General features: G+C 38.6%; 1 protein-coding gene across 1 annotated transcript in view; it reads right to left on the bottom strand.

The window, feature by feature from the left end:
• adamts3 (ADAM metallopeptidase with thrombospondin type 1 motif, 3) overlaps window positions 1–22,144 on the bottom strand; it is a 172,672-nt gene extending 150,528 nt beyond the window's left edge. Inside the window, exons 1-3 of the mRNA XM_042488052.1 lie at window positions 21,827–22,144; window positions 21,462–21,483; window positions 12,168–12,607 (exon numbers count right to left, since the gene is read on the bottom strand). Coding sequence (XP_042343986.1) covers window positions 12,168–12,607; window positions 21,462–21,483; window positions 21,827–21,886 — 522 coding nt within the window. The 5' untranslated portion in view covers window positions 21,887–22,144. The remainder of the gene's footprint in view (window positions 1–12,167; window positions 12,608–21,461; window positions 21,484–21,826) is intronic.
• Window positions 22,145–25,126: the final 2,982 nt, after the last annotated feature.

Genomic DNA, 25,126 nt, shown 5'->3' with positions numbered 1-25,126 from the left:
GACTGTAAAGCCAATCACGTCTGCAGTGTTCGACTCTGTGAAGCAGCCTACATCATAGCTATTCTGTGCTGTTTTCTGATACCTCCTGCACTGCTCTGTATCATTTTCTAAGGTATTTTGTGTAATACTACTGAAGATCAAAGCGGCTTTGTTTTGGACTAAATTTTGACAGACTTTTTGAAGTTGAAGTACAGTTTTTAACCTGCACAAGCAGCACTTCATGAGCTTATTCCAATAAAAGGAGTCTTTTTAAACTAAAACATCAAATTTAAGAGCTGGCTGTATTTTTCAGTTTGTTCACACAGTCACAGAAATGTGCAGTAGTTTGACAGATAAACCTTTATCACGGTATATATGTCGTTTTATATTGTGACTGAATCAGATATTACACAGCCAATACAAGTAAACAAAGCCTCCATCTGCCTCAGTATAAACACTGAGTAAAACAAATTGCATAAGTCATCTGAAAGTTTTTAATTATTCCTACAGTACATGACAAGTCGGCCTGTCTGAGGTTTCACATAGGCACAGAGATACAAAGAGCAAGCTAACATCCTCACAGCGACCACACCTTCGTGCTGACGTTTGAAAGGTGTAATGTTCATCATGTTCACCATCTTATTTTAGCGTGTCAGCATGCTACCATTTTCTGATTAATACTAAACACAAAGTATTGTTGGGACTGATATGTCATTTGGGCAAATTTCACATTTTGACCCTGATGGTGGTGCTAGATGAAATCAGGGGATCAACGAAGTTCAATTCAACATGAAGGGGACACGAACTCCACTGTGATCCACCAGAGAGTTATTAGAGAGATATTTATCTCAAAATTAAAAACACAAACCTCAGTGTCATTTCGTGCTTGTTTGCTTTTTTTTGTTTTTCTTGTATTTTTTTTTTTTTTTTTACATTATTTCCTCTTAAGTTGCTTATTGCCTTCTTCTCATGGTTTTGGAAGTCATAAAGCCATAAAACTGCAAAGGGTTACTGCAGTTAAAACTCAAGGACACACCATACGTGAGATGAGTTTTGCAGTACAAGTGTTGAATTTTAAAATCACTGTGAGTAAATGCTGGTTTAAGTTGTGTGTACATCAGAACAGACATGTTAAGCCAACCAAAGTAGTAATTTAACACCAGCCCTGCATCGATGTGAAAGCTAAACTCAAGCTCATCGCTGACTCAACATATTTCTTTGTTTGTCTCTGAAAGCTGAGAGAAAAATTACGTTTTTTCAGGTTATCATTACTGTCATCTATAACAAAGTGAAGGAGTTACTCATCACAAACAGATTATTAATCTCTTATTTCATCGTTCATATCTACTCCTCTGCATAGCTGGACAGAAAACAGACACACAGATTAAGTCCTTAAGTCCAAAAATACATCAGACATGAGAAGCTCTTTGCCTTTCAGGGCTCCACAATAAAACATCTGCAGTATGTGAACCATCAACTCTGTGACAAGGGAACCCTGAGAGCACATGAGCGTACACGAGGAGAGGCCAGAAATGAACTCAAGAGTCATGTTGTGGGAGGAGAAGAAGGAGAAGGAGGAGGAGGAGGAGGAGGAGGAGGATGAGGAGGAGGATGGGAATGATACAGTATACACCCGCTTCTGACATGTCAAGGTCAGTCACATTCCTTCGATGTTTTCATAAATCCTCTTCTAAAAGAGACATGTTCTGTATGTTTTGTCCACGTGAGAAAGATACAAGACTAACAAAGCCAACCCTCCTCAGCTGAGTCGCTCCCTCTCACTGTTTACGACCCACGTACTGTACTCGTTAAACTTCCGTCCTTTCACAAAAAAATAAACAGACCAGGTGTGTTTCAGGGATCAAACACTGTCATTATATCCTGTAATCTGAAACCTTCATGGAGCTCATATTTCCAAAAACAGTCAAAAAGGTGAATACGTGTCCATGCTTTAAAGATTTTACCAGCTTGTATGTCTGCTGTTTGATCTTTACATGCACAAGATACACAAGAGGAATATAGGGTTTTATCTCAATCAAAGGCACACACCTTGCAGTAAATATAGTTTCTGAACCACAAAAAGTCTGCAGTATTTCACAAATGAGACAGTCTGCTGCTGCAGCAAAATCACTGACATCGAAACTTTCATTTCTTCCTAGAGCTGAGCACCAGCATCCCTCCTTCCCATGCAGAGATAACGCAAATGAGGCCATCAGGAGGGACATGTATCTATTCCATATGCATCTGGCAACATTCAGAAGGCTGTTTTTAATGAATATTTTAGCAAAGCTTTAAGATCGCTGCCATGACTTTTCAAAGAACTTTCCTGGGCCACCAGAAAAGTTGAATAAATAGGAATCTGAAATTAAAAGCTAACCAATAATGGATGTTTTCAGGCTGATGCCTGGAGTTCACAAAAGGCAAAAACTGATGACGATATCTCAGCTGATCATAATGTTTCCAAACAAAAACAGTAAGAGTGACATTAAAGTCCCCATGAAATGAGAAATACATTTTTTACAGTTTTAAACCTCATTTATCTCTTTCTATATGCCAAATGTATGTTAAAAATAGTAGTATCAGAGTATTACCAACATCCACGTCCCTGTCTTTTCTCTTCTTGTAAAACCAGGTGAAATGGTTTCAAATGTTTGATGACTGACCTTCATTCAGGGGCATCCGCAAAAATAAGTCCAATCATATGATTGTAGTAACTAACAGAGAAACATGAGGAGAAATAGGAAAGGATATGTGTTTGGATATCAGTGGGTAAAGCCTTCATTTCCAAAAGTAAGTGACAGAGGTCTAGTTCATTGGTTAAAAATTGGGGGAAAAAACCTAATATTAGCACATATAGCCTTGGCAATTTATCGATCTAGCTCTATTCGTAAATTATTATATGAAACGATCCAACCGTAATCTTTTCAGTCAATGTGGAAATGCAAGTGCCATGCACAACACTAAAAATCGTCCTTCTTGCCATGCCATTTAAAGCAAACTGCAAGTCCAAATCAATTCATCCACAACAAAGATCGCACACTCGCAGTGAGTCTTATAGAGGAATGCATCAGATAAGAAATGTAATTTACCCCAATGAGACTCTAAAGGCTAAAATGCCAAAACTTGAAGTCAAGTGAAAGACACTGTGTGGAATTCTTTGGGATCTTTTCCATGTTCAAATCCACAGCCAGGGTCTAATGATCAAAAAGATTCAATCTGTGTTTAATGTAGAAAAACCTCCCAGAGAGCTCATTAAGTGTTAAAGGGAAAGTAATGGGACTCTGATTCCAGCTGGTGGATTAAAAAAAAAAACATTACTGAGAACATTTTACTTTCAGACAGCTATAAAATCTCCTGAAATTCTGAACACTGAGATGAAACATGATTCCGATTCTGTAGCAGAATTCATGAATCAGTGCACCGAACATGGGATTTAAACCAGCTAATGGGCTAACAGACTCAGCTTTGCTCCATGTAAGAGCGTGGCCTCTGCTGTGACCCTGACAGATGATGATCCTGCTTCACTCGTGAGACTAAAAGAGGCAGAAAACAGAGGTCAGCGCTGACATATTTCATCTGCTTTCATCAAAAATCCCTCTGCCTGTTTTTTCTGACATGCATGAAACATGAAGGCTGTCTCCCACACAGGCCAGCAAACATCACCCTCACCTCACCCCCACGCTGCTGCTGCTGCTGAGGCACAGGGAGTATCTGCCTCATAAGCATTTAGCAGTCAGGCTGCCTGCCTGCTGCAGTAAAGACTTCCAGACAGCAGCCTGGCTATAATTAAGAAACAGTAAAACACACACCTAGCGAGGGCTAAGGCTACCACTTGAGATCAAAGACCACTGGCCCTCAACGACAGGCTTTTTCATCAGCAACCACTGGTTTGAGGAGTGTTTGATCTCCAGTTATGTGGTCCAGCATGCTTTGCATTTGGCTGCCAACAATATGAGTAGGAAAGATGATCATGTTGTGAACTCCAGTTTGCACCAGTTTATGCTATGGTAGTTTGTAGGCTAATCCATATTTTGGTTTTCACAATATTTACTTAAAAATAACCGCTTTTTTAAAAAACGAAAGTGAAGGTTAAACATATTTTACCACTTTTTATGTCCCAAACATTAAAAATCAATTGTTTCCTGCTGTCACAAGAGGACTTCATTTATTGCAAACTGTGGTAATTTTGCATGTGCTGAGACATAAAATCTCTGTAATTATCAGTTTAGCAAGCATAAAATTAAGACATTAAACCGGAACCATCTGGAAATATGAACAGTTATAAAGCAGCAGCCAAAAATGCAAGAAGATGCAAAGTAAGTAATTGATTGATTGATAAGTGACACTTCAGACAGTTTGAGCTTTTAACAGTACTATTCTTAATATCAGACTTAGTATAGTGTAATGTATCTTAGTATAGTATAGTACAGTACAGTTTAGTATTATGTAGTGTAGTGTAGTAAGTATAGTGCAGTATAGTATGTTGTAGTATGGTATAGCAGAGTCTTGTTGTTTTTCACTCATTTTATTTCCCTTAATAACCCATCTGTGGTGAGTTTAACTGATTTCAGCCAGATTTTCACATCCTAACACATCCAGAATGAGTTGTTTTCCTGCTCTAACAGAATACTGATCATGACCGTTTCCAGTAAAAGAAGACAATACTACTTTCTGTGTACCAGCGTCCATTTAAATAAATAGGAGAAAACAGAAATGGTCAAACTAAGATGTGTTTGAAATGTCAACTTTCAACTTTTTAAACTAATATCCATTTTTGCACAGATTTTCTGACTATTTCTTAAGCATTTCACTGCTGGAAAGATAGACGCAAATTCTTTTTACATTGGTGCTGAATGTCCAGAGAAAACAGAAAAAAAGGCTGCAGCATTCGCTTTTGCTTAAGAGGTAAAAAACCTATAACTCGTGCCTTCTGATAACAAATGGTTTTAAATGACAGCTAAATGGTAAGCTAAAATATGTTTCTAAAAACATTTTAGGTGAGAAATAGGGACAGGGGTGGGTCCTTCTCTCAAAACTCATCATTGAGCAGATTTTAGCTAAAAGATGAGAAGGGAGATCTGGACGCTGGCAAGACGGAGGGAAATTATCTCATTTCATTTACGCACACTCCCAAAGGTGGTTGAAAATCAGCAGTGTCCCTTTAAGGATTTCTTTTTCCATATATGACATAATCTTTTTGCTTTTCATTGATTTTACAAAAAGATATTTTATTCTATTTTGAAAGGCAGGTCAGGCTTAACAGATTTTTGACCCATGTTCTAATCAGGTGCTTTATTTTTTATATCTCATTAAATCCTAAATTTATTGTTCCCTATTGAAACAAAACACCAGTCAATGCAGTTTACAGTCAAATAAATTCTCTTGTTATGCTGGGAGGTTAGAAATGCTGTTTCAGTGTTTGCATTTGAGCTGCAAAAACCTGGAACTTTTAAATCATATTTTCTTTTTAACAGATTTTATCAGACTATTTCTGCCAGCATTTTGATGATATCATGGTGGACTGCGGTGTGATATCATACAGTTCTCACATGCAACCGTCTTTTCTCATCAGTCTTCCACTGGGCAAAGCGACAGACCTTTGATGGCTGTTGGCGTCTTCAAAGTGACATCCTGCCACGACAGTATTTACAAAGCGAAACTCACACATCCTGTGTGGCCCCCCTCTCAGCCCCGAATCTCCGGCGAGGTTCAACTATAAATGTCCTGGAGGGACTGAATCTGACCAAGTGATGAACTGCTTCCTCCTGCCGCAATCAAAGGAAACGGCCAAATCCTGCAGTGAGGAGCACCAACCTAAAGGTCAGACTGGCATTATCTTTGTTTAGGACATTATTTTGGGAGTTCCCACAGAGATGTTCAGAGAAAATGGACTGGTTAGGACTGGTATTTCTTAACTTTTCCTGCAGTTCACAGTCAGTGGCTTTGACATTCAGATATGGCTGCATAATAAAACACGTGCAGAACAACAAGCAGGAAGCAAAGTTTTGCTTCAATACAGCAAAAATATCTCATTGAATAAATAAAAAATACATCTTTTAAAAAACTACGTAACCATATTGTTCCATGAGCGACTGAGCTAACTGACAGTTGCCAAGACGAAGAGCTATTTCACTCTTCAATTAAACAAGTATAACTCCAATCAACCTGATTGAGGCGCTATTATTCAAGGTCTCAGTTTTTAACTCTGAAAAGTCATAACTCCTGTGGCCCAAGTCTGATTTAAATGAAACTTGGTTTAGACATCCATCTACACTCAAGGTAAACTTGCCATTTTTCTGCCATATTACACTTTCTGAAGAATACATTTTTGAAAACTCTATGGTTTGGCCCAGTTTGTGCCAAATTTCCTGTCTACTGGACCAAGCTTATCAAAATTATCAAAAACTTTCTGATATCTCATTGTGTTTTAAAGATTTCGACCAATGAACTTTAGAAGGGGTCTGGCTCAGCACATAAATAGATCCAACTCCATGATCATTGGGCAGATCATCTCAAAACTTGCAGGAAATGCCCACATCAGTACCTTAAACACACCCTGAAATTTCACTCAAAACGACCTGACGCCACAAATGCAAAGGAATAGTTGTGGTATAACACCATTCAGACTGTAAATGAGAAATTGTTTGTCCATTCATTACAAAACTTGCATGATACGTTGAATACTATTGTTGAACTACATGTGTAAAAATATTTTGAAATTGCTGAATAGATGGTGCCACCAGTTCCAGACAACATTGGCCTTTTTGCTAAATTTGGCCATAAATCAATGAAAGTTTATCCAAACATTGCCAAACTCGGTGGACTTTTTAAACTAAGCTTAAAGCATGTCCCCCAGATGTTTATGCAAATAGCCAATAGTGTTGCCAGAGCAGAGTGTGGCATGGTAGAGATTTGGACGTAGATGAAGGACCATCTATCCGATCATCATAAAACCAGCTGTCGTAAACTGTCAAAGGTCGTCATGTCAGCTACATTTGAAGTCTTAAAGGTCTGTGCTGGCTTTAAACCCAGAATCGCCGCTTGCAGCATTATTGCAATATTGATTTTGTTTTGAGTTTCTTGCATAAAAAGCAGAAAAAGAATTCAATTTTAAGTTAGACTGCAATTTAAAGTAACCTTCAGTAAGTTTTCTGCTGCTACATTTTCTCAGTGTGATTCAATGAGTTTGATATTTCATTACAATCCCTCTGATGATGCAACAGCAGAAATGTTAACTCCTTTAAGTTAAGTGTCCAAAGATGAAAGTTAATATCCTATCTTGTATTCACTTTACCATTATATGTATTGTGATGAGCCTGGCTCTCTCATCTTATATTAGTTACTGAAAAAATTAACATGAGGCCACTGAAGGCAAAAAATGAGTCATACAACACAGGTAATTCATATTCTGTTTCTTTTGTCTATCAAATATATATTTATAGATATGTTCCCCTTAGGCCATATAACTTGGAAATACAAAATGTCCTTTAATTGCTCCCTTAGAGAGCTGCCTGTCAAAAGTTAGCAGTTAAATCTCACTAAACTTTATTTCCAGATGAATTAATAGAAACGATTGGGCATATATCTAACATTTCTGCATCATTATGTAAATGTGATTCAAAATAGTCTGGGCTCACTCGCACGCTGCAATTCTGCTCCTGACGGGAACCGGACCATTAACTCGGGATGAAGTTTAAGTAAATTTTAGCCCTGATGAGAGGGTTTTATATATAGTCTTATAAAAGGAAAATAACTCTAGATCCATAATATAATGTTTAAATAGATTGTTAGGGTGGGACAAAAGACTAAAAGATTTTAATGTTCAGTATAAACTAATGATTTCACTATTAGTTAAACAAAAAAGCTGTGCAACGTCACACCAGCAGAAATATGGGATTATTATAAAGTTTGACCTGAAACCATTGAATTAGTTGCCAACAATCTGGGTATATAATTACATGTTTGCCATTTTTTTTGGATAACTGTAGCAAAAACGGTTCCACGCACACTTACAAATATATATTTTTAAATTAATTAAGTAATTTATGCATTTATTTTATTTTTTATTGTTCTTGCCCAACATTTTTCATCAGATTCAAACTGTCTCTAACCAAAATTTCAAATTTTCAATGATTTTTTCAAATTCCATGTCCCAGGCCTGGAGAATGACTTTGTGAAATTCAATAACTTTTCCTTAGTAGATTTGTGTTTAAGACAAAAAACCAGCAATCGAGGGACATGAATATCGGACTTTGTAAAACTGTAATGGGAATCTTTCACTATCATGCAACATTTTGTGGATTTAACGAATAATCTACTGAGGGTATAACCGGCTGATTAGTCTGTTATGAAAAAAGTGGGAGCCTCAACAAAAACTAGTGATGACTTTCTTCACTGGAGTGTTGTTTATGTCCTCCCGTGCAGCATGAGGTCACGACAGAAGTCAAACTGTTTACCAGGAAGTTCAGGAGTCTGTTTAATGAGATCTTTAACGACAGGAAAAGTCCAATTTATCATTATAGTCATCTCTCATTTGAACTGACGCCACTTTCTTTATTCCTGTCTCACTCAAAAAAAAAAAAAAAAAATGCTGTAGATTTCTGGTGAGTTAAAAATGGCTTTCAGATCTAGGTTTTATATTTAGTTTAAGATTACGGCGGCAAGAAAGTGTCGGCTTGTTATCTCCTGATCTAATTTTGCAATCAGATTGGACCTGGATTCTACTTTTAGTTTCCATAAATTATGAAAAGCATTTTCTCCAACATCTTTAGAAACTTTGAAACCTCCCTTGAGTATGGAATGAGGTGGGGTTCTCAAACTTAATACTCAAAGGTCTGAATCTGATTTCTATTCAAGGCCAGAGGTCTGGTATGATTGTTGATAAGGTGACAAGTTTTTGCCCAGCACCCAGGCCCCTCAGAGAGAGGCTTCAGTAGCTCTCTCCTGCTGTGACAAAGATCTCACAAATAACTTGTTTGTTGATTCATAGAAAGACTTTAACCGTCCAAGTTTTGCTGTCTCCACCTCTGTATTCTGAGGATATTGCTGTTTGAAATGTCTGTACTTTTGTCATAGCGGGGTTTAACATTTTTCACTCTTTACAACTCCATCTGTCTCTATGCAAATCAAACACAAGAAAGGAAAAGGAAAAAAGAAATGTTTTTTTTAAGTGCATGTGTAGGCATGAGCAGAGAGAATTAAAAACGTGAAACCAATCCTGAAAACTCTTACATGACGTGTAACTAAATCCAAGCAAAAGATGCTTTGTTTGTTTATTTTCATTGTTTTTCTTTTTTATCTTCTTTAAGTATCTTTATGTTCATTATTGTTGTTGCTGTCCCACTTTTATTCCAATATCCTATCCCATATCATCTCTTTGTTAACTTTGTATTTGGTTATATGTATGCACTAAATTGGGAATAAAGGGTTAAAAAAATAGCTAAATAAATAAAAAATAATGCAGGTCAGTATCACACCCCCACCTGCATGTGAGAATTTCTCTCTACATGTGCTGCTTTGATACAATCGTTATAATGCGGAGAGAATAAAGTGAACCCCTGCAGAGCACCCTATGGCCGTCCACTGAGAATCAAATCCTCAGCAGACACACACACACACACACACACACACACACACACACACACACACACACACACACAAAAGAAAATGTAGACCACCAGGCTTTGCTTTCATGTTTCACAGTGATCTCAGTCAGAGTCCCCGAGGCCCTCACCGTCATCATATCCTTGTGTCACTCTTCAGAGGAACTTCTTTCTCAAGTCTTTCCTTTTGATATGCGGCAGTGACAGCTGCATTTGATGTTGCATCCAGGTTTGAGCATAATATATCTTTATACAAAAGCAGCACCAGTGCAATCTTAAAAGTAGTATGCATGATGTTAAAACAGACAGCACAGCGCACGAGTTACAATTCAGACAAACACCAGTGAGAATGTGTCATTGAAAGAAATAAGAATGGGTTTTACTTTCTATTTTCTTTTCTAATCAAAAGTTCTCATTAAAGCTGGAAAAACACCAAACATCACAGAGCTAGCAGCTATAAAAGCACCCTGCTGCGTCTCTTTACGTCGTCTGTGTCTCCACAGAAAAGTTGCTCATGAACACACCAAACAGACTGCAAACCAGCGAAAATGTTCTGCGGGAGAAGAAAATACCCGCAGTGACGATCTGTAGTCGTCATTGAAAAGGGAAAGTGGAAGACCATCTTCACACTATTTACCCAGTTAGCACATTAACAACACAATTCATTGTTAATAGAACAAAGCACATTTACCGTGTGCCGGTGAACAACAAAAAAAAAACCTAATAGGAAACGTTTCTGCTAAAGAGCTCAATGGCTAAAAAAAAAACAATCTTACCTGATATAATAAGTTCTGTCCGACCTCACTCCCTCTGCACTTTAGCCCTTTGTTTACATTCCTCTCTTCCATTTTGCTTCTCGTGTGCTTGGCTGAACTGACAATCAGAGTGATTTCATTCACCAACGGACTCTGCCGACACCCACGGCGATTCAACATGTCGAATCGACAGAAAAAAGCAGACGCGGGCCTGACAGTGCAGGACACAGCGTAGCGACAAGAGCGACAGACACTCACCAAGATACTTTTCCATGTGTCAGTGTATCACATTAGGTAGGTGTTGTCAAGCCCCTAGTTTAGAGAAGCAGCAGGAGTGCCAACACTGAAGCTGAGCAATGTACTGCTGTGGAGGGGTCAACAGCAAAACATATTTAGCCATTTAAAAAAAGTTACATCTAAAAAAAACCTATACTAGCTTAAGTGTGCGCTATTTAGGGCCGATCACACTGAGACCTCTTCTCTCTTGCTGCTGTGCAACGCATTTTTCTGGCAGTTTTAAGCTAAAGTTTAAAATTTTTTGAACTTTTCAGCTCAAGGCGCAAAGTCACACTGCTCGTCAATGTCACTTTTGGTCACACGCACACAGTGTGCGCATGCAGCCTGCTCGTGGCGCTCCTAGCTGTTTTTCCAGATACGCCTCCAAAGCATTTTTGGAGCGTGGCGTGATCGCCCCTTTTAAGGGTTTTTTCACAGCTTAACCTTTCTGACAGACAGCTCCCCCTCTATGATCTTGTCAAAGCCATCAGACTTCATCAACAAAAACAGTAACTTTGGCTCTCTGAACACAGAAGAAACTCAACTACTGCTGAATCGATCAATTATTGTGTGACTTTGGTGAATCTGAACTAACCCTTTGAAACACCAAAGTCCCAGACTAACAAACAAACTAACTGATGGAGGCAGCGGTAGACCAGCAGCCCCTGTGCTTCTCCCAGTGGAGTCTGGCTTGAGGGAGAATAAATAACAGCTTTTGTTACTCGTTGGAAAACGCTGTCTAATTGAAATTCACCAAAATAAAGAGGATGTCGGGCATCTTTTTAACAATTTTACCACCAATTCCAGACCTTTTCTTCTGAGTCTGTTTTGAGGAAAAAACGCAAATTGTAGTTTACTAAATATTCTGTTATAGGGAAAAAACTATACTTGAAAATTATCTGGCTACAGATAGTGATGCAGTAGGATAATTGTTAGTATAATAATCTCATGGTTGGTTCTGCTTCCACAACAAAACTGCTGTTAATAATAAAATTATAAAATAAAACATTTAAAATATTGTTAACAGCCATCAGGAGTCATGAGTTACATCCTTTGTGATATAAAATCTGGCACATTTCTGCAGAGAACTTCATCGGAGGGTCTTTGGACCGACAGAGTCTCTTTGCTGAATGCAGAGATGTCTCGTTTGCCTACTCTCAGTGAATCTGGCCCAGGTCATTCCCCAATTACTGCTCAAGTGTTTTATGAGGGGTGATGGAGGATAGGACTGCAGACTTTTGTAAAGCACAAAGGGAACTCGTGTTTTATGTTGGGAAGAGGTTGAGGGAAAATCCGTTGGTTTTGTGGGTGCAATGGATGGCCACTCACCCGTGACAAACATCTGTACAAAAAGCTATTCTGCCTAAAAAACATCTCCAAGAACAATGTGCTGTAAAAATGCCGAGTGCTGACGTAAAAAAAGGCTACACTCAGGAGTTACGGATGTCTAAAATCCAGTAGTTTAGAGTTGATAAGGTCATGGCACTGTTGTAATGAAAAGACAGGGTTTGAGGGGGTGGAGGAGTGAGAAGCTTTATAGCTAAGGAGGACTTACCAGTCCGTCACAGTTGTTAATGGCAACCGAGGCCCCGGGTACGTCTGTGATGTCACCGATAAAGGTGCAGTCTGTCTTCAGCAGCTCCCGGTGCAGTATCCTCTCCGTCCCACTGGAGACTTCAGTCTGGTTGGCGCCCATATCGGCATCATCACCAGCACTGTAGCTGATATTCCCGAAGCCTTGAATCTCATCATGCCACTCCACCATCGCGCCCGGCGCCACCAGCCTGTTGTTGGGGCGTAGACGGAGGTGGAACTCCTTCCCGAAGGCAGAAATGTTGAAGAAAAGTTTCTGTTCAGCTTCACCAGAGGAAAACACCTCCCTCTTGACACGCTGCTTGTGGGTGGCAGAGAGCAGGTGTGACAGGTAGTGTCCATGGGAGTCGGTGCTGAAGGGAGTGACGAGGCCGTATTCCTTCAGACGGCTCCTCAGTTGGTCTGTAACACAAAACAGTAAGACTTTATAGACTCAGATGGAGCAGAAGAACACCAGGTGCAGTGAAAGTGAAACTTAGTCGTTTATTGCGCTGTGTCTAAAAGCTTTCATTGATCGCTTTTGTTGCAACTGCACCTCTCATCTATTGATCTGATCTGATCAGCTCTATTATCCTTTAAAACAACTCAAACTCCAAAAAAATGTCCAAATTTAGAGAGGGGACACAGAATGATAAAAAAGGACACATGCAAACACACACACGCACATGCACATGCGCACACACACACACAATAAACACAAACAAACAAACAAACAAACAAACAAAAAAAGTTTGGTCTACGAATTGAAGTTAACACGTGGTGAGTAACTGATATACAAAGGTCATTTTGCAGATGAAGTATTCCTTTTGTTTTCCAGATGAACAATCCAAAGCAAATACTCAATTTACAAAGAGAAAGTAGTAGAAAACAAAGAGAAGTAGCAATTTCAGAAGCTGCGTATGCAGACTTTTATTCATTTTCACCCAAGACGTATGACTCAAGACTAATGATATCAAATATTTATGTTAATTTAATAAACGAAGAAATCGCTTGCACAGCTGTGCCTCTCTCGTAGGTGACAGCCGGTGCAGGATAACACGCATGAATCAGGGAAATTAAAATTCCAGCACCCACCAGGATATTCCGATTGACACGTTTTCTATTAACAGCTTACATTAAAAACAAAAGAAGAAGCGAATATGCGTTTCACATATGGCTTCATCAGATTAACGCAGTTCGCTCCTTTTGTTTTTAATGTGAGCTATGAATGAAATATCTATCAATCTGAGCATCCTGGTGCGCACTCAAACATTAATTTCCTTGATTTCTATTTATTGTAATTAGTACATTGCTATCAACTAATTTACTAATCAAGAAGTCATTTCAGAACAGCATCTAACATCAGGTCTTTCCCTCTTCTCCACATTATTATCATTATCAATGTTACTACCACAATCAGCATATAAGAACAAATAAATAAAAAAAGACACTGTGCTGGTGTAGGCATATTGCTAAAGGACCAGGTTTTAAATAAAAACCAGGAAGTCCTGTTTCAAAACTTCAAGATCCAAAGACATTATTACATAAGAGTTCATTTTCCTTTTAAATTTTACAAAGCTTGAGAGCTGACATAGCAGCAAGAGTTTGCTCTTCTGTCTTGATAATTGGAAAATATAAACCATAGAAGAAGCGCACACACCCAACAAAGTATTCGACCTGGAGTTTAAGCTTGCATATATTTGATTGATGTTTCTAAGGGCAGCTTTGTCATGCTGAAGCATTAGTCTGACATGAGTCAAGAAGCTGTGATTTTCTTTTGCTATACATGGCATTCCTCTTCACCACAGATGGGCAGATTTTCATCCAGTCTGGTGCCAATGTCTCTGTTAAGCTACGATGCTTTTAGATCTGAAAATGCAACAACAGACTGTAGCTTTCAGTAAGCGTAGAGACGGAAACCGTCCTTCCAAGGGTTCTTGATAAGCTGTTGCTGCCTTGAACATGTCCAAAGGAAATACCTCACACACACAAATATCAGTATTTAATATCATCTTGGCATCATGCTCCATTCACCCCGAGGCTCTTGTTCCTTGGCTAATTTGTGGTCAAATCAATCGTACAAGGAAATCTGTGGGCCTTGAAAACATTCAGTTTAAAAGGAAATTTCCACCCTTGGTTTGTGTGCGATGGCAGACACATTCAAAAATCTTTGGTTGGAAAAAAATGTAACATGAATATCAAAACCTTGTAATTATCTTGTAGGTTTTGACCAGAAGACATTCAAACAGGTGTCAGTGGTGGAACTCAAATTACAAGTCTGAGGAAATGCCATACTTTACAAATCATAGTGTGCACGCTCTGGACACGTGATGTAAAAAACGTGCGTATGATGAGCTTTTGAGAAAAAGAAAAAGATATAAAACAGTCAATTGGATGATAACACTGATAGAAAATGCACACTGGAGGGAGTTTCATCATATTGGCTTTAACGCAGACAGGAAACACAGAGCGCCTTCGTCACGTCTCCCCAGAGCAAAGCAAGCTGAAGGCACGTGTCTGCTTTTTAACAGGCAAGAACATCAAAGGCCTTTTTTAAAGGGCAAATACCTCAAAGTTACATCACAGTAACTGTACTCGCTCATCAAAAAGGGATGACACAGAGTCAGCTGTTTGAAAGTGATACATGAGAAGCCCATGCTACCTGTGCAGGACTGATGTAAATTTCGATGGAGTATTACATATTTCCCCACAGTATGCTTTTTGCAGTAAAGCTGGTGCGGCAAATCTTTAAGGGATGAAAAAGTTATAGAGCCTGGGGTCAAAAAGGAGCCAAGAATTAGCTCTGTTCATTAGTGAGTGCTTGATCCTCTGAGGCCCAGGTCTAATCCCAAGGGCCATTTCTCCCACTTAGAAGGAGAAAAAGAGCAGATTTCTGTATGTTCTGCATTTTATTCAAATCTACAACACAGGTGCATTTTGATTTTTTCTTAAAGCTGCTTAAACAATATATTCAAGTCAAACCACAGATTAGTAAATCATGTTTAGTTGTCATCTATTTATGTTACAATCCTTAAGGTTTGTATGGCTCAAACAATAGTAAATGGATGCATTTACATTTAGTGATTATGTCACTGTAAAGTACTTTGCATTGGTAATGACGGAGTCCACCATTCACATTGCTGTGAGCAGCATAAAACCAGATTGTGGCACTGAATTAATTGTGAGTGAGTTAAATGTGAGCTTGTTTGTTTGCTCTTTGAATCGAATCTGTTGTATTTCTGCAGGACTGTTTTCCATAACATCATAATACCCTTGCTGTTGCCATGGTAACCACAGGTGTCATCAAAGGGTTGGGGATTTTATGTCAACATTGACATGTGGCTGGGGTTCCTCCAGGGAAAGGTTGAACATCAACAATTTAGTTCCTGTATTCTGGTGAAGCCAATTTGTGCCTCTCCTGCATCTATTTCAGGTGCAAATGTCTTTTAAATTAGTCAAAATAAAAGTCCTCTGACTGCTACTGTCACATTTTTATAAGAGGGAAAAATTAATGTATTATTATTGTTATTTTATGTAAATATTGTGGAGGAAATGGATCAAACATATTTCAAATACAATATTTCGTGGGCACACAGAAAGGAATATTTGCAATTTAAAATAAAAGGCCTAAATGGTCTTTTTTTAATTATTCAGCATTTTATATTACAAAAACAAACATCAGGATGGACGCAGGAAAGTTAACCCTGCAGTTAGAAGTTCTTCAAAATTTAAGAACTTTTGTACATTTTGGAAGAGATAAAGTGTAAATATAATAACTATGAAAAATATGAAACTTGAAAAAAAGAAATGGCAATGAACGAGGTTTGTTAGAATAAAACAACATAATAGTCTAATTTATCTGATACTTCCAAAAAGTCCGGCTATAACTCTACATATTTCAACCACTTGGTCCAGAGTTAAATGAAAATATTTTTCTGAAGATGAAGAAGGGGTAAAAAAAAAAAATGTTTCCATAACGTCAATATAATTTACTATATCTATCCACTCCTGTATTCTAGGAGCTCAGGAAGTAACTATCACCTTGTGGCAGCTTTTTCTGCAAGTAAATATAAAAAAACAAACATATTTTCATCAGGATGCTCTGCCTGAAAATCAGCACATCATAAAAAAATGTGAAAAATTACAAGGGCAGATCAGTATTAAGGATGTTTTTTAGTACTTTGTGAAACTCTGCCCAGAGAGGCCTAATCACTGGACTCTTTCAGAATACATGCCCATGATTGGCTTCACAAAACTGAAACTATCTCCAACATTTGGTGTGACCTCCAACAAAATCTGCTTTCTGTTTCTGTGTGATTTAAAAAAATCAAAATTTTTTTTAAAAGAATTCAATATTTCCACCCAAATTCACACCACACATGTGAGTTTATGTTTGGCTTTTGAGATGCTGGGCAGCCACACATCTCTATATTTGTCAGAGGAGACACCTCAACCATACACAATCATATTTATCTCCATCACAGTCATCAGTCCTGTATGTTTATTTGTAGATACGAATTCTGTAAAATTTGGCCATAGAACATAAGATTAGTTGTTGGTGTAGACGGCGCCACCATGTGGTCGTTTACAAAGCCCATTCGCTCATGACTCCTGAACATAGATCCTTTGGTATAAGGATGAGGGCACCACTTATCTGAAAAAGATTCTGTGCCAATTTCTAATCTCTACCTAAAATCACATGAACTTGACCTTGTAAAAGTGTCATGATGAATAAATGTTTGGGGTTTTTTATATACACTTGCAGAAAAGCCCCTCATCAGACGCTGGTTACTACCTGAACCGGCCACAATACAAGAGTGGATAGATACAGTAAATGATAACTACGTTATGGAAAAAAGTTTTTTTTTCTTCATAAAAATGTGTTCACAAGTTGGTGAAATGCAAGAGACCTGTATGGCCAGATTTTGTAGAGATATCAGATAAATTAATGTTTTATGTTGTTTTTTTTTCTTTGTCTTTGTTCATTAAATTCTAAACCAAGTGGGTAAAATGCATAAAGCTGTCCGGCCAAATTCAGCGTATTCACCTGTACTGCACACGTAATCTCTGGTAATCGCCCTTGTTTGCCTGCTGTTATCTGAGCATGGTGAAGCTGTCAGTGGGGGGGCAAGGCTGTGGCTAATTTTGTACATTAAACAGGAGTTTGCAAGGTAGGCAAAATTATCAAAGCTCAACAGGTCGTACTTTGTAGCTAAACAACAGTGATGGTACCTTTGTATAGTGCATGGGACCAAGTGGTAATACAATGTAAAAAGTGTGTGAAAATCATAGAGTACATGATTGCAGAGTCCATGTGCAGACAAAGAGCCAAAGTACAAGTGGCATCCCTTGCTCCAAGTGCAGCCCTTTGAGGTCTATTTTCTGCCTCAGGTAGAGGAGCGATTGTCCTCTCTGCCTCTGCTCTGATGGATTTCTCCATCAACATGATTGTTGAACATCAGTCCAAACAGAGCAGCTCTCCAAAGATGCTGCTCTTCTTTGAATTCAAGGATCTGAGACTAGAACCTCACATTTACTCTAGAGATCCTAAATTACCTTCTTCATGTATGATGACAAGATATGGACGGGTGACTATCTGGTTAGACTGTGTGGAGGAACTATGTTTCCATACAGAGAATGAAAAGTAACTGAATAGTATGAGTACAAAAAATGGTTCATTCATCTACGTCAAGGAGCGTTGAAACTGTTGTGGGGGCTTTCACAATCTGTCCATCTGTGTGTACATCTTCAGAGACATGACACACCATGCTGACCTTTAAAGAGCCATCACTGACCAAAACTGACGGATGTAACTCCGTAACCTGAAAACTTATCAACCTAAAATACACCGCAGAGACGTTTAGGCCAACGGGAGACAAAACCAACAACCCAACCACTGTCATGTCACCCTGAATATGACTACACAGGCTAAATATATGCTTCAACTGTCAGTGCGCGTCAAAGAAACTACGTGTACGATGTTGCATTTGATTGTCAGCACCAAAAGAAATGGAAGCAACTGTGTGAAGTGTTGAAAACCTCGGGCTGCCCCTTTAAAGTTGGAGATTTGAATCATCAGTTGGAGATCCCTCAGTCGACTGAGACTGCTCCGAGTTTTTTTTTTTGTTTGTTTGTTTGCTTTTTTTTCTTGTCATTGTGCTGTGCCGTGTGCTTCTGGGGATGTTTTATTCTCCATATTTCGCTGCGAAGTGAGCGCTCTTTACTTTCACGCTACTCTTTGACACAGAGCTGCAAGTTGCAGGCAATGAGGACACAGAGGAGATACCTGGCACTGCTCTTCTGCTTGAAGTGGTGAGATTACAGCTCGCTGCAAGTTAATACGCTGCAATCTCTGGCTTTAGTTTGATATCTAATGTCGGCAAAAAATGTATTTACAATCTGTCATTAGCACCGTTAGCTTGTTTATTATAAGACATGGATGCTGCTGTCACACTGAACATCCCGCTAAACCCTGTACAAACTTTAAAACTTTATATGGAAAACAAAACTAATTGTCAAATATTCGTATTCAATTGCCAAATCCCATTTGGCTGGCATGATTCTGAGTCGGGTACAGCCCTAGAAAAACCCTGTTTAAACCTTTAAAACTTTACACCTCCACACACATGACTATTCGCTGCAAAGTGGGCGTGACTTTTGTTTCTGAAAGTTGCAAAAATTGTCAGAAAGATGTGAGGTAAGCTGGACATAAGACGCGGTTATATGTGATCATCCATCGAGCACTTCAGTTGACGCATACTGACGCCTTTAGAGCCCTGACACACCCAGCTGCCTTCAAAGAATTAGCCTTGACTAATGCTTTATTCACACATTCAGCGACTAAGCAAAAGGCTCTTTTTATTTATTTTGCTAGCTTTCTGTGTATTGCGGTGTATGCAAGATGCAATGGAGCAGCCAACTGTGATGTTACACTGGGGCTCAAACATTGATCAAAAGCATTTTTTTCAGTTGAGGTGCTTTGTGACAAGTTGCAAACACACACAAATCAATGACAACTTGACGTCAATGTGGCTTGAGCAACATGCCAGCGGTGACTTGGCAATGGTCTATGCTGTTTCTTTGTAACCGGTAGTGTGAACACAGCATATGACTGAGTGATGCATCACCACAACTTGAAAGCTTGTAAACTTAAATAAACCACAAAGGCTTACGCCAATGACCAACTGAGCGCTGGGATGGCTGAAGATGCCGTGCTGACACAAGAGGAGAAATCTAGTCTGTGATTTTAGACCTAAAAAAAAAAAAACATACTTTCACATCCATACATAACTGGCCGTTTGCTACATAAAATGATTGCTGGATTTGATGCATATTCCACAGCAGAAGTTAACTTTAGACAATAGTTTAGACAAAAATGTACAATCTAAAGAGTAAACTTACCAAAAATGTTTTCATAAACTTATCCAGCTTCTTATTTTTTTCTTGCTCTTTTTAGATTTCAAACTGTCTTAATAATCTCACTGTAAATTGTTTTTTTCAGCCTGATGAATGCAGCCTGTTCATGATGTGTGATCATTAATATAACCAATCAACGGCTTCCTCTCGTTCCCGTCCATCTGTGGGAAGGTTTTGTTTACAAATATAAGTAAAAAGAAGAGCTTCAAGACCTGCATCCACAACACAAAATAACAATAAATTTGGCGGTCGGTGCGTTTACATACACAGTTAAGCTGAGCTACAGTTATAGCTCGAGTAGGTCATTTAATTGGACTACTGCCCTCATCCCTTGTCTACAAGCACGAGGAAGAATCAATTTATTGACAAAAGTATGTCCGACTCTGCCATGGCAGGTGGCGGTACACGCTGCAGTTAGTTGCTGTTCTTCCAGTTGACCTTTTTGGTCACATACCAAACAAGTTAGCAAGTGGCAAACGGGCTGCATATCAACCGGTGAAAACATCGACAACTTTTCAGCACTGTGCATTTGTACATGCTCTACTACTTTTTGTTGATACCTTAGTCTTGTTTCATTTTCTTCCGTTCTTATTTGTTTGATTTTCGTGCTTTCTTCTATGAATTTATACTGCTCGACTTCCAGCTCAAAGCACGGTGCGGGAGCTATGGAGCAAGCGCAGAAGGACTTAACCATGCCGGCTTAAGTCCAACCTTGAGAAATTCAACTTAGTCCAATTTCATCCTGACTAACATGTTAACGTATTTTAAAAGTCCGGTTTAAGACTAACGCAATAACTAAACGTTTTCTTACATCATGTAATCGTACTGAGTGTCGGTAGTTGCTATAGGAGACCCAAAAGGATTTTAAAAGTCTAAATTTGAACACAGCTGTCGACATGTCATCAGAACAGCAGATCTGCACTGTGACTGATAAAAAGAGGGAAAGCTTTGACATGAAGATGCTTCCATAAACACCTGCAATTAAGGTGACAGATTGAAGTATTACACAGTAACTGATGGTACACAGCAACTTAAATGAAGATCTGGAAGCTTTTGGAGAACTACTTAACCATATGTGTAAATGCTGATACCAAAATATGCTTATAAAATGTTAAAATCTTATTCATGAACTCATTCAGATTAGTAAGGGGAGAGGCAGACTATCTGTTCATTACGTAAATTTTGTTCCGCATCCAGAAAAAAAAACTTACAACAAGTCCTCATAAACCACTTGGGAACAAAATCTGTTCCTACAAGCGGTTCCTGCATGAGGCCTGTTGACTTTAACTTGTAAAAAGAAGGAAAGACGGAGGTGGAAAATTTAAGAGAAACCGCACTAAATGGGTGAAATAACTGCTTTACAAGGCTGATAATGGGCCACAAAGAAGAGCCAACGGTGGCAGAGCACAAGCTTCACCGCTGTCCAACTGGCAGCTGTCATCTTGCTGTGTGAAGGCCCTTGAGGTGCTCACAAGATAACGGCGGGTGTAAAAGGATCCTACGTGGACGCTGTTGCAGCTCACTTGTTTCTTAACCTCAGAATGGATAACAGATGTGCGGGATTTAGAAGTGGAATTTTCTTTCCTGTATAACAAAGCCCTTGAAGCAGTTTGCTCATGCAATATAAGTGTGTGTGTGGAGGAGAGAGTGTGCGTGTGTGTGTGTGTGTGTAGGGGGACTGGTAGCAGAGGGTATAAGAGGAGGGGAGGGGAAGGGGGTGTATTACAGAGCTCCTCACACACAAACTCCCCTCCCACTTTGATCTCACTGCACCAGGGTCGCTCTCTTGAGTTTCTCTTCTACTTTCTCACAACTTACATGTAATTATGAACAAGATGAGGAGAAAATAAACAGGACTTACCCTCTTTATCTACTTCACCAGCCTGTAAGAGAGGAGAGAAAAAAGCTTGTTAAAGGCCAGGAAGAAATCTGACAGTGTGAGATGTCCAGCAGCAAGTTTACTGAAAGCTGCTAATAAAAAGTTAACAAAAATGCCTCTATTTTACGCGTCTTATGTAACAGGCTAAACACATGCGTGTGCAGTGTCAACATGCATTTCACAGAGCGAGCAGTGTGCGCAGTCGAACAGGCAAAAAGTCTGGAGACACTTTTAAAAAACCTGTCGCGGAGTCAGTCTGGCACCGATGCTTTTATTTCACAGAAAGTCAAACTTTGCGCACACTTGAGAGTAAAATGAGGAGACTGAGAAGCGGTGCGGACACTTACCTTGTCAGCTGAAGTCAATACAAATCCTACAAGAAGTAACGCTAGTGATAGGACAGCCATCACGAGTCTTTAAGTGATAAAGAAAAAAAAACTTTATCCAAACGTCAAATTAAAATAAAAATCGGGAACAACTTTTTGCGCAAGCGGCTCATTCAAAAGTTATCAAAGTGGATGTGCAGCCTCTGTTTTAGCTCAAAAACACATTCAAGTTTCATTAAAACGGGAGTGAGGCGAGTTGCGACACTTTGTCAGTCAGTCGGTGCTTGTTTTCTGTTTGACTAAAAGTTTCTCGAAAGTTTTTTTTTGGGTGGAAGTTAGTAGGACATCCCCTCTGCCGCTGGCCGGACAGAGCTGCAGTGTGAAGCTCTTGCAACCTGGCACTTGGCTCCCCTGGCTAATAAACGGCGAAAGACCAGCCCTGCGTGACGTCACTCCGCCCTGTCCTCGAGCCCGAAACACATGGAGGGACTGAGGAGGAGGAGGAGGAGGAGGAGGAGGAACCCCCTCGCCCCAAAGCTCTAAATATATGGTAACATTATTCTAAGATGGCATGTACTGTATAAGCAGTGGCGGAAAGTAAACTAACTACTGCACTGAAGTAAAAATTTTGATGTACTCATACTTTACACACTGCTACTTTCTACCACTACATCACACTTCGGAGAAAAAATGTGTACTTTTTCCTTCACTTGACTTGAATTCTTTAGTTATCCTTCTATGCATGTTCAGACTAATAAAACAAACTTTAATAAAATTCACAAGCAACCCACACCATTACCTGCTGCAACTCTGAAGTGATGACCACATTAATGCATCAGCAACTGTGATCCAACAATATAATGTATATTATTCTGAGATGAGCCACTCTGCAGACTTTTACCTCTGTTTCTTGAAGTTTATTTTAGGGCTAATACTTTTATGTTAAGTAGGAATCCTACTTGTAACACTACATTATGGTATTACTATTATGACTATTATTAAGTAAAGATTGGAGTAATCCTACACCCCTATTTATGAGCAAAACCCATTTAATGGTTTATAATACTCTACAATGCTAAAGTTAAGTCTGTTTTTAAAATATTATATCACTCATCAATACTTAAATGTCGTCCTGCGAAGCATCTATAACTTACACTGAACAAACTAAATATTGCTAATTACATTACAGCTTGAAAGCATTTACTGACTGTACAAGTGGATATGAAATAAATGAAATCATATCATTACAGACATGTCATTATACATGATTACAGCTGTCATGTTTTCAATCATTCATGATCCATCGCTGTTATGGATGCTTGATAAACACACTGAAACCTCAGAGTGTCCTTAAATCACTGACTACGTGCTTGCAGTGTGTTATAAAACATCTATTAGTTGTTCTTATAGTTGTAAATGCTGAATAAGAATGTAAATAAACTACACATATTCTGAACGTACAGTATGTGCTCTGTACAAAATACATTACAATATACTACACAACTACAGTATAAGTCTACATAGATACTTTAATAGAATAAAAACAACCCAGTATACAACAATAAACAAATCACATGTGACGTTATATTTGAAATATCTGATTTTAAATATGAAAGTTTTTGCATTTGATACCATGATGAAAAATAAAAGTCACCCTTCCTGACATTACTTAAGAGAAGTAGAGCAAAGAAAAGTGTTTGAAACTCAATTTTAATCTAAAAGCTAAATAAAGTCTTTAATTAATTGCAAAAATCAAACTTAGTTTGAACCTTTCTAAAATTTGGGGGGAAGTTGTTAAGCTTTAATATCAGTCTACCTGTGACACTTATTATTGACTTAGTTTTGAGATCAGCTGCGAGCAGGTCAGCCAAATAGTGAGTTTTATTTCTTAGATTAATTAATTTCTCTGATTTTTTAAGGGAAAGAGGAGCTGAAAGAATTCAATATTTCACCAGTAAAATGCAAAAAAAACGTTAATTAAATAAAGTAAGAAAGACTGAAAAAATCATAAAAAAGAAACATTTTGTGAAACATGTGTGACATATTTTTTCTAATAATCCTGTGACTCCTGTGTGAGAACATACCGCTGCCCTGGTTCATGTGAATACTGATGGTAATAATAATTATTCTGCCTACCCTTCCTCATCTGAACACATGGTGGGACAGGAGAACAAGGAGAGGCACTCAACTTCCAAACTAGTACAAGAGGCAGACGAGCAAATACTGATGATAATAACACAAAACATAGACACTATGAAATATAAGGTAATTTCTATTCAGATCAAAGTTATATGATGATAATACCTAGAACTGCTTTTGATGTTGGACAAAATGTCTGTATTTTTTTGGCAGAAGGTGCTTTCCTTTCATAATTGGTGTTTTTATTTTGTTGTTGGTGGTGTTTTTTTTTGGTTTTTTTTTACAGTTTCACTTCAGCTACATTTCTCATGCATCTTTAAACATAATGAACTGAAGTGAATTTATTTCACATGTATGTGAGAACAGCAGAGGTCCTCTCTCAGCTGACTGAAAAGCTCCAGAGGGCGAGAGCAGCATGTAAAATCAGGTTAGGAGGGGGCGTAGCAATCATGTGAAATAATATGAACTTTAGTCTGCCTCATTATTGACTGCACATCATCTGCCTCTCCCTCTCACTCTTCTCCCATGTCAGGACACTCTCAGGTAGAAATGCCATGGCTTAATAAGAACAGACAATGGGAGTGTTTGAATATTAATACAGAAATTTAGGAACACCTTCAGCTGGAGCAGCAGAGAGATTGGGGAGAAAACGTTAGCATCTCCGCTGGATGTCGACTTAACAAGTCGGCATATGGCTCAAGCCAACACTTTGTGAATAGCAATGCCATCTATAAATACTGATGGCTTCACATGAACATGTGAAATTAAAACACCTCCTACATGCAAACTGGAATTCAGGTGGCAGCAGGAAAGTGTGGAGTGATGCAGTTTAATTTCCCAGCAGGAGGTACCGACCGAGAGAGAGAACTCAGGCCCTTTTAATGAAAATAGATCAATTGAAAAGACTCCACTGCAAATATCAGTCCTGTAAGTAACTGTGCTGCAGAAAATTGGGGATGTGCCTTTGACATAATTTTATTTTCACTTGTCTATTTTATACTTATGTTTGTGAGTGTTGCAGCACTTTGTCTTATATTTATTTCTTTTAGTATGTTTATTGTATGTTTAATGTATCCACCAAAAACCTGAGCAAGTACCTTGTGAGTGAAAACTACTTGGTAATTGTTCTTATTCCGATTTTTTTTTCTTTTTCTAAAGATCATTTTTTGGGTTTATTGCCTT

This window comes from Plectropomus leopardus, chromosome 6 (genome assembly GCF_008729295.1).
Source record: "Plectropomus leopardus isolate mb chromosome 6, YSFRI_Pleo_2.0, whole genome shotgun sequence".
NCBI lineage: Eukaryota > Metazoa > Chordata > Actinopteri > Perciformes > Serranidae > Plectropomus > Plectropomus leopardus.
This window is presented reverse-complemented; position numbering and strand designations above follow the sequence as displayed.